The following is a 13,753-nucleotide window of genomic DNA, read 5'->3' on the forward strand; positions in this document are numbered from 1 at the left end:
CCGACGTTCTGGCCAATGGAAGCAAACGAGACGCGAGGCGGCCATCTTGGAAAGGTGATTAATTCCACTCCGTGTAATCGCTTTGGCTGGAGAAATTAATTGTCAGACCATTTTAGTAATAATTCCTCACTACATACCACTAATTTTCACGTTTCTTTTTTGTCATGTGCAAATCTATGCTAAAGGACACACGATTATCTGGTTTTAGAGCAAAATGTTGCACATTTTGTGATTAAAGCTGCGTTTTGACCCACTGTACCATACATCACTCACCTTAATATACTAAATTGCTCAAGGGATATCACCGGGCATCCTCTTAAATCTTAAAGAGGTACCCCTAGCCTACTAGATTCTGCAAAAAAAAAAAAAAAACCCGACAAAACCAGGTTTACCTAAATTATGGCATTTGGCTGCCGGACTATGATAAGGGGGGAAAGGAGAAAGATGGGAGGGAATCCTATTGAATCCTGGTTGAGACAAATGCAGAGAGCAGATTTATTTATTTATTTTGGATATGGATAATAGTTCATTAGCTGCAATCCTTTGTTTTATTATGGTTATAGTCAGGGGTGCACATAACTGGTACGCAGGTACGCATGCGCAACAAAAATCAGGAATGCGTAATGTCACTTGAGTTAATTGGCGCCTTTGCGTACTTCACCGATCCCATCATCTAACCAAACATTACAGTACATGCTGCTTGTCAACTACTGCCAGAGATGTCTAAAAAGCAACAGACGTTAAGCAGTTTCTTTGGCGTTTCGCCGCCACCTACAAAGAAACGCCAACTGGAGCCAGAGTCGAAGAAAAGACTTTTTTCAGATAAGTGGTTACAAGATGTGCAGTGGCTTGAAGCTAACGATGAGCGCACTGAAATGTGGTGTAAGATTTGCCGTTCAAATCCACAACTAGCAGACAAAACAAGTGCATTTTATAAAGGCTCCACGAATTTCAACCATCCTTTATTTGACAAACATGAAAAGAGCAAGGAGCACACGAATGTGGCGCAAGCCATTGCTAATAAACAAGCTAGCCGAGAAGAAATGTCAAGTCGCCCACTAGCCAGATGGCGAGATAAGTTGAATGAAGAACAGCGGCAAGCTCTGTTTAATATTTTTCTCCTCGCCTTCCATAAAGCTAAACACGCACGTCCCATGTCTTCCTACTCTGAGGATATTCCTTTACTGAAGCGGCTAGGAGTTAATGTCGGAGGTGCATATCATTCACGAGAGGGGGGCACACGGATCATGCAGAGCATCGCTTGCACCATCAGCGTGGAGTTACGAGCCAAGTTGCAGTCTGCTGAATTTTGGGGGCTGCTTTTTGATGGATCTGAGGACATCACAAAAACTGAGCAGGAAATAGTTTACATTGTGTCTGTGTCCAGCAACGGAGAGTTTAGCTCGGACTTTATTGGACTGATTGAATTAGGTGCTGACCGAACCGCGCAGGCCATAACAAACGGACTTGCGAGACTTTTCCAGGACACAGGCTTGGATGACTGGACAACAAAGTTGGTCGCTGTGTGCACAGACGGGGCTGCTGTCAACGTCGGTATCTACAACGGCGTTGTGCCGAAACTCCGACAACTTGTTGCGATTGGAGACTCTCTCGTGCATATTCTGTGCACAGCACACACACTGGAGAACTGCGCTAAAACAGCTGATCGCAACGTCCCATACTGTGAGACATTTAATCGCTCGGTGATCAAGCTACTGCAGTTTTATTTACAAAAAGGAGGAGCAAAAAAAACGGCTGCGCTGAAGAATCTGTGTGAAGAAAATGGGATCTCTTTTGTGAAACTGGGTAAGTTTCATAATATCAGATGGTCTGCATGGAGACATGAAACACTGTTAAAAATATCAAGACTATTGCCAGCCATTAAAATGCAACTGGTTACAAGTGATAACAGTGACTTGCAGCATTTATGCACAGAGCGTTTTCAGTGCTTTCTGTTGCACATGCTTGACATTGGCAACATTTTGAAGACCACATCCATTAGGTTTCAGAAGGAAAAGCTGACCATTGGAGAATGTAAGGATGAACTCATGGTGGCCATTGGACAGTTCACACTTCTGCTTGATGGTGAGGGTGAAGGCCACAGGTCACACACTGTTTCTAATGCTGATGCTGACAGAGACAAAACAAACTTACTCAGGGGGTTAATTGAAGAGTTTGAACTGAGATATGACTCCCTCAAGTCATGTGATCATTTTTTAGTATTTGACCCTTCAACATGGCCTCAGGAAATGAGAGACCTCCACAATTTTGGAAACACAACAGTTTGCAGCATTCTCAAGAAATATGACGCCATCTTGCAACTTGACAAAGACACCACTGTGACAGAATGGATGCGCTTAAAGCAGGCAGGAAAACGCCTCAAAGCCTCTTCTGTGTATGACTTAGTCCAAATAGTCAATACAAGTAACCCAGATGCTTACTCCAACATCAACAAGGTGGTTAAGCTGTCTCTTACACTGCCTTTAAGCAGTGCAGCTTGTGAGAGGGGATTCTCACATCTCAACATAATAAAAACCAAGTACAGATCTCGTCTGTCACCTGCTCGTCTCTCAGCCCTGATGCACATTCACCTGTCAAAGCTGACCACAGAGACCTTTGACCCGAAGCCAGCTGTTGACCTGTGGATGGAGACAGCTAATCGGAGGCTCAACCAAGGACAGGCAGGTGCATCTGCAGCATCTTCATCATCTACCATGCAGGAAACTGAAGCAGAGGACAGTGGGAACGACAATGAAGAGGATAGTGGTGGCGACACTGAGGAGGACAGTGAGGATGACTGCGCTTATTAAGATCACGCGACACATGGGGTGAGTACCAAACACCATCTCCTGGTACTCACCTGAGTAGCTCACTGAAATAGTTATGTGCACCCCTGGTTATAGTTATTTAGCAGACGCCTTTGTCCAAAGCGACATACAAATAAATAACTCAAATTAAATTAAACAGTGAATAATTACAAAAATAGGGAGAATAGTAGGCCTAATATCATCAATAAAACTGTATAAAACAGTTGAAATGTTATCATTCACACTACACTGTTATAGGCCTATATTTCATTCAGCTTGCCATAAACCTATTGCAAGGTCATGCATTGCCTGTTGGATTCAACTGCAACTCCATAAAAAGGTCATAGTAAATACAGCACACCAGATTTTAATAAAACAATTTAATTAAGTTTTTTTTAAACTGCTGTAATGACATTGGGATGATTATTAAACATTACATACACACACACACACACACACACACACAGGTGAGGTGATTTGTTTCAACCATGTATGATGCCTGGCTAGATAAACTTAACTTGTGACAGTACTAAATCTTTAGTAGGCTAAGCTACAATCTATTACAGTTTTTGCCCGTTGCTTGAACACATTTTGCAAAACTTCGCTCACTGTGCCAAAACTCTACACATAAGTAAACAGAACACCACACTAGGAAATATACCTTTCACGTCTATGTCAAATTGAAACTCTACTATCAGTACCTAAACTCTGCTATGAAAACCTAACAATCCTTTGTCAAAATGTAACTCTGGTGAAAAAATAAAACACGCTTGCGTCATATGCATACACTTTCAGATCAGGAGGAACACACTAGTCTACTTTATATAAAACACCTTGCTGGAATACATTTAGCAAAACTGTAACCGCTCATTGTGCCAAAATCCTACACAGTAAACATGACACAACACTGGGAACTATACCATTCACATCACTATTTATAATGGCTAAACTGAAAGCTTTTTGTAGCTGGCTGATTGGTGTTCAGTTTTGCAAGTAAGTGCCTTCAAGTGTGTATTTGAGTGGTTGCAATTGCCCGATGTGTTTTGTATTTTGGTTACATGTGTTTTCCGAATGGCGCCCTGAGATTTCATTTTTGAACAAAGTGTCTTATGTATGAAATAGATAGTATGCAGGACCAAGTGTGTTGCATAATTGCTTAAGGTATGGGTACATGTGTTTGAGGTATGGTACAAAAAGCTCCAAGTTGTGTTACTTTAGTCTAAGCATGGGTCTATAGTGCAACGGGCAAAAACTGTAAAATGCACTAGAATGCAGGAAATGGCAAACAGCAGAGGAGCAGGTGGACACTGGGTAGAGGACAGTGGAGGAGCAGGTGGACACTGGGCAGCAGAGGACAGCGGAGGAGCAGGTGGACACTGGGCAGCAGAGGACAGCGGAGGAGCAGGTGGACACTGGACAGCGGAGGAGCAGGTGGACGCTGGGCAGCGGAGGAGCATGTGGACGCTGGGCAGCGGAGGAGCAGGTGGACGCTGGGCAGCGGAGGAGCAGGTGGACGCTGGGTAGAGGACAGTGGAGGAGCAGGTGGACGCTGGCAGCGGAGGAGCAGGTGGACGCTGGGCAGCGGAGGAGCAGTTGAACGCTGGGCAGCGGAGGAGCAGCTGAACGCTGGGCAGCGGAGGAGCAGTTGAACGCTAGTCAGCGGAGGAGCCGTTCAAACTCTCTGCAGTCCTGTATACTCATGGCCCTGCTTTGGTACAATGTCCATCTTAAGATCTGAAATGTTATGAGGAAAAGATGAATTAGTCAAGCAAGTTATTAAGCAAGGAATTTAATAAAGAGAGTGATAGAGAGTAACAATAACATGATGTATATGACTTTAAAAGTGCTAATTTTCTCTTACCTTATGGTCTACTCAGTGACACAGTGTGTGTGTGTGTGTGTGTGTGTGTGTGTGTGTGTGTGTGTGTGTGTGTGTGTGTGTGTGTGTGTGTGTGTGTGTGTGTGTGTGTGTGTGTGTGTGTGTGTGTGTGTGTACTGCTCATATTACACAGAAGTAAGGCCAGTCAGTACTTATGAGGTAAACACTGAGGGTCTAGGAACAACAGTCGACAGCTTGTCAATTCAGATGTAATAGTTCAACACTAATCCCAATATTACCCCCCTCCAGGTGTCAAGTAAGGTTGGAAAGGGGTTTTCACGCATTTTGTATTACACAACATTGCATTGGAAAGCTATACTGTACTAGCCACTGTCCATCTGATTGTCTAACGTTAGCTGCTGACTGTATGTTATCTTACTATTATATTATTTCAACATCTCTTGTTCCTTCATTGCTTCTGTAATCTCGGCTTCATTGAAAATGAGGGCTACCCTCAATGACTCTTCGAGAATAAATAAAGGTTGAATGAATGAATGAATGAATGACTAACGGTGTGAACACATATGCACTACATATGTGTCGGAAGGTGTCGCACGTCTTCCCCTCGTTTGTCGTGAGTGGGCGTTTCGTTTGAATTGTCAGTTAGCAGTTCATAAGCAGTTCGTTTTAACTTGTCTAAAGTGTTTCTCACAAATATACACCATTTTAGGCGTGTATTTAACAGCATACGAAAATATTAATAGCCTACACAAACTATGCAAGCCATTTTGAAATATTGTTTTATTTAAACTACTCAATGCAATCTCAAATCCTCACCAGAAACACCAACAGTCAATGTATTTCTCCAAATCCAAGTTTCGTTTATTTTATGGACAACTAGCTGGTCGTGGAAGAGTTCGTTTAAACATGAATTTGACTTGTATACGGAACCAAGTTTCACGGGCACTGTTGTACTACAACGACGAACCTACTACCTCGTGCTTTCATTGGACAGACGGCTCGCGTTCAACGGACTCATTTGCATAGAGCTGGGGATCGGCCAGCTTTTCTGTCGCGCGACAGGTTTTCAAATGCAGCGCTGCCTTCCCGGAATGCTTTGCGGGTCCGTTAAAGTCGCTTGACGTCACCCATAGGGAAATAGCGGGTTGCGACACGACAAAGTGAAGTGCCGGACAGATCTGGCCGTACCGTCAAATGACGCACGTCAAATGTCCAGTGCCGCGTGCGCGTGACGCAGACGGAGGAGTGTGCTAGCGCCTTTAGACTGGGAGGCTGTTACTTACACAAAATGATCGCTAGATGGCGCTTCGTGCACAAATCTAATCGTTTGGTCATAAATTCAGTTTGCACTAGTATCATTCGTGTCAGACCGTGTTGTTGATAGTCTGTGGCTGTTTCATTATGACATACAGCACGTTTGAGTTATCTGTTCATTTAGTTGTGTTGATTTGTGTTGTTTGAGGCAAAAACTCTGGAAGAGTTCTTGAACAAACCTTAAGCAAACTTGACTTTTAACTAAAATGCTCTAAAAGTGAATGGGTAAAAGTCAATTCACTCCCCAAATTCACTTCTATTCATTTAATAGGTAGCCTATCTGTTTGCGCCGCCGAAAATGAACAGTCTGCCGACAATGAACAGTCTGGTTTCAATTACACAGTAGGCTAGCCAGGATTTCAGGCCGCATTTTACAGGCTACCGTGGCTACTTTCTAAAACATTTTTATTAATTTAGGGAGAAGCATCTTATAGGGTCTAGCTACATCGGAGGGAGGGAGATAGAGAGCTATGCTGAGCAGAAAGATATTCTCCAGTTTGTGAATGTGTATGATATGTTTGCTATGTCTGCTGAAAAAAGGCTATGGGCTTATTGTTTCTACAATTTAAGCTAACGGCAACGTAAATTCGAGATCCAGCATTGAGATACACATTTTAATAGCATTGTAAAGGAGAACTGTAGCCCACTGGTTAGAGCTTCGGCCTCACATCCAAAGGATTGATGGTTCGATTCCCGACTTGTTCATGGCGGAAGTTATTTTAAGCAAACTTAAGTTATACACACCCAAACACACCATACCTACTGTGAAGCATGGTGGGGGCAACATTATGTTTTGGGGATGTTTCTCTTCAGCAGGGACTGGGCAATTGGTCAGGACAGAAGGGAAAATGGATGCTGCCAAGTACACCCAAATTCTTGAGGAAAACCTGCGTCCCTCTCCTAGACAGCTGAGGATGGGGAGGTCATTCGCCTTCCAACACGACAATGATCCTAAACATACTGCCAAAAGAACAAAGCAGTGGCTTAAGGATAGGATGGTGAATATCCTTGAGTGGCAAAGTCAGAGCCCTGACTTAAATCCTATAGAAAATCTGTGGATTGACTTGAAGAGAGCAGTCCATCGCCATTCCCTACAGAATTTGACTAAATTTTAACATTTCTGCACAGAAAATTGGGCAAATATTCCCCTATCTAGGTGTGCAAAGCTATAATAGAGACATATCCAAACAGATTGATGGCTGTAATGAAAGCAAAAGAAAGCTTTACAAAGTATTAAGACAGGGGTATGATGACTTTTCCAACCCTGTTATTCTAGTTTTTAATTTGTTATTAATTTTCAGAACTGTTGACTTTTTTGAAATTATTTTGATGTTGTACAGCTAAATTTGTAAATAAAACTGGAAAAGATTTTTTTAAAAATGGGTTTTGATTTCAGGCTGTAAGACAAAAAAAGTAACTATTTCAAAAGGGTATGATGACTTTCTATAGGCACTGTAAATAAATGATAATAGGCGCAAATAACTTATCTGGAGATCTTTAAATGAAACACTAATCTTTTGACCATGTTATATTCAAATTTGCCTAAACAATAGGCCTACTCAATGCTAAACAATGTAGCCTATTGTAGCCTACAGTCTCTGTTCTGTTTCTATGGAAGTGGCAAGAATCCACGTTGTTAAATTTCGGTAATTAATGAAATAGTACGGTGGCCCTGAAGTGCAAAACACAACACAAATAAGACAACACAACACAAAGAGAGAAATCACGGCCCAGGGGCCTGTACTACAAAGGGAGCTCAACCTACCCAAATGTAACCCAGGGTTACTTTGCTAAACCGGGGTTGACAAAACCTGATTATCTTCATTGGTGTTAATCGGTACTACGACGCTGAGTAAGAAGTTGATTTGTTGAACTGGGGTTAACCTCATAGGAGTTGGTGCGCGTTCACATAAAATGGGCGGGTTGCAGCGCAAATCACCACTTTTAATGATGACGCGATCACGTTATTTTACGGATAGGAATGCGCAATGATTATAAAAGGTTGCGAGGAATTAAAACCCACTTTACGATACATCAAATACGTTGGCAGCAAACAAAGCAAGACAAGGCTGTTGGCAACGTAGGCTATTGCAGATCGGATATATGAAAGTAAAGTTTTATTTCATGTTCCTTAAAAGCCTGTGTGTTACGGAGGATTAATAGCTTGCGGAATGTCTGAAATGTGTTGAAATAAATACATGTTGAGTTCATAAGAGTCCTACAGATGCAACACAATTCATGCCATGTATATTAATAAATATGAAAAAAGGATAATTGAATGTTTAGCCCCATAGACTGATTTAGTGTATGCCTATCCTGTGAACATTTTAGATGCAACGGCAGTGCCGCTGGCAGCAGGTGAAAATCAAACTCAAAAACATTCCGAAGGTTTATAGGCCTAGTTATAGCTTGCATTAATATTTCTTAATTATGAAAATATGTTATATTGCCAATGCTTATAGCCTCCACTTTGCCTCGATCAGCTGACAAATGCAACGAATTCCCTCGGCTGAGAATGTATAGGCTATCTTTCATAGAGAATATTATATGGAGAAAGATTCTGGCGGTCTTTAAAAACCCTCGCCTTGCGAAGAGAGGCGCTTACAATTTGCGCTCCAATAATGTATCTTCAAAGCAGCCTACGTCGACATTGTGGGGTGTGGTTAACCGCAAACCTCGGGTTAACCAAGATCATAACCTACTCGGAGCAGGTTTGAGATGCAGCCTAAATTGCCATGGCAGCATACCTAGGTTAAAACCTATCCACCTTTCGTAGTACGGGTTAACCGGGAAGTTACGCCACACGTGATCAACTTACTCTCGAAGTTACCCAGCTAAGCCAGTAACCCCGCTTCGTAGTACAGGCCCCAGAAGTGCACAACACAACACAAAAAGAGACAACACAACACAAAAAAGAGAAAAAACGGCCCCGAAGTGCACAACACAACGGCAAATCACACAACACAACACAAAAAGAGACAACACAACACAAAAAGAGACAACACAACACAAAAAGAGAAAACACGGCCCCGAAGTGCACAACACAACGGCAAATCACACAACACAACACAAAAAGAGACAACACAACACAAAAAGAGAAAACACAACGGCAAATCACACAACACAACACAAAAAGAGACAACACAACACAAATAAGACAACACAACACAATTAGAGAAACCTCGGCCCCGAAGTGCACAACACAACGGCAAATAATCACACAACACAACACAAAAAAAGACAACACAACAAAAAAAGAGACAACACAAGGACATAAACCAAAACGGAAGAGGTAGGTACCCTCGGGCCACATGAATCGTCGCTGATTGGACAAAAGAACTGCTCTTAAATAAGCAAATTAATGTGTGAAGTTATAATTTTTCTTTGATTCTATGACAGTCAGTGTCATGCAAGTGTGGATATCAATAAAATCTCCAGAATGTTAGCTTTCATTTGACACCGATATTATGCTTCTACTCAAAGGGGTTCTTGTGTAATAAGAGTGTTATTGACAGTATGCCCCATTAAATCTTCTAATTATTTCAGCCTGCATGTCTCTTTAAATCTTTTAATGAATGTTACGGGGACTTTACTAGGGTTTATAAAGTAAAGTCGCATATCACTGAAATCGTCTACCCCTTGGCTTCAACATTATCCGGTTTTCAATGACGAGGCATGTGGCTGACTAGTGCTGTCGTCATTCAAAGCTGGGGAGCCTGATTGACAGCTCTCTTGGCCAATCTCCTCCGGTTTCGAATATCTCGTCGCAGAAAGACATGTGGGGTAGTTACCACGGTAACCAGGGGGATCTCACGAAAATTGCCATATATGGTATATGATGGTATCTAGAACGGTGACAGAGTTACAAGCTGTTTTACTTCCTGATTTCAATTAGCAGTCAGATGATTTGTTTCGAACTTGTTACTTTTGTATGAGTTGGATTATACACCAAACATATTATGAATAAAACACAACGTGGATATTCCATTATGGGTTCTTATGGACATGTGAAGACCCAGCATGCTATTTTCTGCGGGCTGTACGTAGGTGTCCCAGTTCTTTTGTCCAATCAGCGACGATTCATGTGGCCCGAAGGTACCTACCTCTTCCGTTGTGTCAAAGATCGTATAGTTACTAAGATGAATCATAAAGGGGTTTTTCAATGGAATGAAATGGCACAACTTCCGCCTCCTAAAGGGGCGTGATCGGTGACGAAATAATCGGTTTAGAAAGGTGTAGAATTATTTCTTCCATATAAATACCTCCGTTTGCCTCCTAAATGGGAGTGGCAGTTGCATCACAATGAAACCAGAATTTACCCTCATATGAATCGTCTCGCTTTATAAACCGTCTCTGGTTGTGTGGTCTCTTAATTACAGTGCGTAGGGTGACCACCTCCAGTCAGACAAAATGTGGGACAAGTAGCATGGTAAAGAGGGACAATGTGGGACAGACGTAATAACTTTAAACTTAAGATATATTGCCAGATCTAATTTACTAAGCAACATTTTTTTTTATCTACCGACATAAGATTAAGATACCTAGGCTAAAAGACAAAACATTAATTTCGCAACATCTCATCTTTATTGGGACTATCAAAATTGTCAGCTGTCCAAGGGACCAGGCATTCAAATTCTTAAAACACGCAAAAAAAATATTAGACCCACCTAGCCTAAGTTCAACCAACTATAAGGCCTATAGTCTATAGTTGAGGCTTGCATAGAAAGTTGAACTATTTCAGTGCAAATAGGTAAACCAGAATCTTTTATGATTTGCATGTTTCTTTGATGTGTTTTTTATTATCTGCCAAGGAGGTTATTTTCATCGGGGCTTGTTTGTCTGTTTGTTTGTCTGTCTGTTGGTTCGCAAGATAACTCAAAAAGTTAAGGATGGGATTTTCAGGAAAGGTCTGAAATGACCCACGGAACAAACGATTAAATGGGAGTTATCCAGGAGGCGGTTGTGTTTTCGCTTGGCCTACGTCTGCGCTCTCGGAGTGTTTTTTTAGTTTTGTAGGACTCACTTGCACCATGTCGCTTCACATCGTATTCTTCACCATGCCCCAGAGAAAAACGCAAATGCAAAATGCCCTCTCTGCTTCGCCGTCTATAGATCTTTGCCAAGAGTAGGCTATATGTTGCGGTCCATTCGCTGAAAGTGCATCTTCTCTTTCTCGTGGCCACACTGGCCATGGCTGCTTAACCTGACCAAGGAGCGCGCTCTCCAATTTGAGATCTTTGACAACGTTGCGGAGGCGTTCGTGCACCACGCAACAGTTTGATTGACGTACGACTCAGCCTATCGACTACAGATTTTATTGCTCTCCTTTGAACTATTGGACATAAGTTAACACTACGCCTGTGGGCGTATCTGTGTATTTATTTTCAATTGGCCAGGGTCGAACGAAAAAGCGGGACAGATGCTCAATTTGCGTGAGGCGGGACAAAGGGTAAAATTGCTGTACAGTACAACGTAAAGCGGGACAGGTGGTCACCCTAACAGTGCGTGAAAATGCACTGTACTGTTCTTCCTAGGCTTCTTATTATTATTCCACTGATCAAATTCTTTTTTTCTATTCAGGTTGAACCGTTTAACCTAGAAACTTCATTAAAATGTTGTAACGTAGGTCTTCAATAGGGGAATGCTGCTATGTATTTTTCAACTTTGTAACTTTTATACTTTTTAAACTATAAATTAAAAACTATTACAAATTTCCCCATAGACTTAACATTGGCCTCTATGACATCACAATCAGGTCATTAAGCAATTAGAATCTTATGCCAAGTGGCCAGCCCCACCTGCAGCAGCCCTCTCTCTCTCTCTCAGGCTTTAAGCCATGGAGGTATTATATATAACTGGAGAGCGTGACTAAGTCCCGCCCTCCATACAAATGAATGGCCGATGCTAGGCTAGTACATCCGGCCAATTTTCGTCAACGCCATATTGAACACTGGAGCTCCGATCCAGCGCCAGTCGGGTCTGACCATGCGCAAAGTTCCAAAGCTGGAAATGACGCATGGACCTACATTGATTTCTATTGGACTTTCTGTAAAAAGAGAGTCATCCTCCAGTTCAGAGGGTGGCGATAATGCACATACCTTGCTTGCCGCGTAATAACAAGCAGAAAAAGTTGCTGGGGAACGCACACCTGAGTCCAGTGGAGTGTCGCACGGAGTAATGATTGGTTGTAGGTACCCGTCCACCAACATGTACGTGCATGAGAGCTCGTGCCCAACACGGATTTTCGTGCACGGAGCTGGTTCTAAATGCTCCATGAGGCGCCATACTTGAAAATGGCGCTTGCTAACTTGCCAAAGCTAATCTACACGGCCTTGACCCCCTGCTTTAAGCATACAATCTCTCTGTGAAGACTACATATCCTGTTAACTGTTTCCTCTTTCCACAACTGTTTCAAAATAAAAGTCCTCACTGCAATAATACACTATTAAATCATTTAACCATTGAAACTACTCAACTATTTAACGGTTCAACCATTCCAACTGTCAGTTATCATCAACTATGCCTCCAGTCAACTACATGAGACCTCCATGTACCTAGCAACCAACATAGCAACCATTAAAATTAAGCATTGATGACCGTTTCCATAGCAACCAACATGATTTTACTATAGTAACTTCTTTATTCCTGATAGTGGCAGCCATGGAAACCCTATCAACAAATGTTTCAAAATATAAGTCCTCAGTAGCAAGTTAGCTAGTTAGCATGGTTAGCATAGTTAGCATTGTTAGCATTTTTAGCATAGCTGCAAGAAATCATCAACTAAGTCAGCTAATCAACCTGGTTAGCATTGTTAACATGTTAGCATTGTTAACATAGTTAGCATTTTTAACATTACTGCTAGAAATCATTAGCTAAGTTAGCTAATCAACCTGGTTAGCATTGTTAACATAGTTAGCAGTGCTAACATTGTTAGCATTTTTACCATAACTGCTAGAAATCATTAGCTAAGTTAACCAATCGACCTGGTTATCATTGTTAGCATAGTTAACATCTGTTTACAGCATCTGTTTCTAACATTTGTTAGAAATCATTAGTTAGGTTAGAACTGGAATGTTTAAGCTTTCAACTGTCTACCTTCACACTATCAGCTTTCTTTAAACTATGCAACTACCATGTTTACCCTAGCTACACCTTAGTAACCATATCTACATTATCTATCTATACATTTTTTTGCATTTTCGTGCACTGGTAATTCCTTGGAATTGCATTTCTAGTTGTGTTGTGTTGTCTCTTTTTGTGTTGTGTTGTGTGATTTGCCGTTGTGTTGTGCACTTCGGGGCCGAGGTTTCTCTAATTGTGTTGTGTTGTCTTATTTGTGTTGTGTTGTCTCTTTTTGTGTTGTGTTGTGTGATTTGCCGTTGTGTTTTCTCTTTTTGTGTTGTGTTGTCTCTTTTTGTGTTGTGTTGTGTGATTTGCCGTTGTGTTTTCTCTTTTTGTGTTGTGTTGTCTCTTTTTGTGTTGTGTTGTGTGATTTGCCGTTGTGTTTTCTCTTTTTGTGTTGTGTTGTCTCTTTTTGTGTTGTGTTGTCTCTTTTTGTGTTGTGTTGTGTGATTTGCCGTTGTGTTTTCTCTTTTTGTGTTGTGTTTTCTCTTTTTGTGTTGTGTTGTCTCTTTTTGTGTTGTGTTGTGTGATTTGCCGTTGTGTTGTGTACGATCGGGGCCGTTTTTTCTCTTTTTTGTGTTGTGTTGTCTCTTTTTGTGTTGTGTTGTGCACTTCCGGGCCGTGATTTCTCTCTTTGTGTTGTGTTGTCTTATTTGTGTTGTGTTGTCTT

At 41.7% G+C, this 13,753-nt stretch overlaps 1 protein-coding gene across 1 annotated transcript in view; it reads left to right on the forward strand.

The window, feature by feature from the left end:
* The first annotated feature begins 1,247 nt into the window (after positions 1 to 1,247).
* LOC134078010 (uncharacterized) overlaps positions 1,248 to 13,753 on the forward strand; it is a 52,323-nt gene continuing 39,817 nt past the window's right edge. Inside the window, exons 1-3 of the mRNA XM_062533640.1 lie at positions 1,248 to 1,806; positions 1,936 to 2,085; positions 2,221 to 2,787. Of these exons, the coding sequence (XP_062389624.1) occupies positions 1,248 to 1,806; positions 1,936 to 2,085; positions 2,221 to 2,787 (1,276 nt within the window). The remainder of the gene's footprint in view (positions 1,807 to 1,935; positions 2,086 to 2,220; positions 2,788 to 13,753) is intronic.

The sequence above is a fragment of the Sardina pilchardus genome, chromosome 4 (assembly GCF_963854185.1).
Source record: "Sardina pilchardus chromosome 4, fSarPil1.1, whole genome shotgun sequence".
Lineage (NCBI taxonomy): Eukaryota > Metazoa > Chordata > Actinopteri > Clupeiformes > Clupeidae > Sardina > Sardina pilchardus.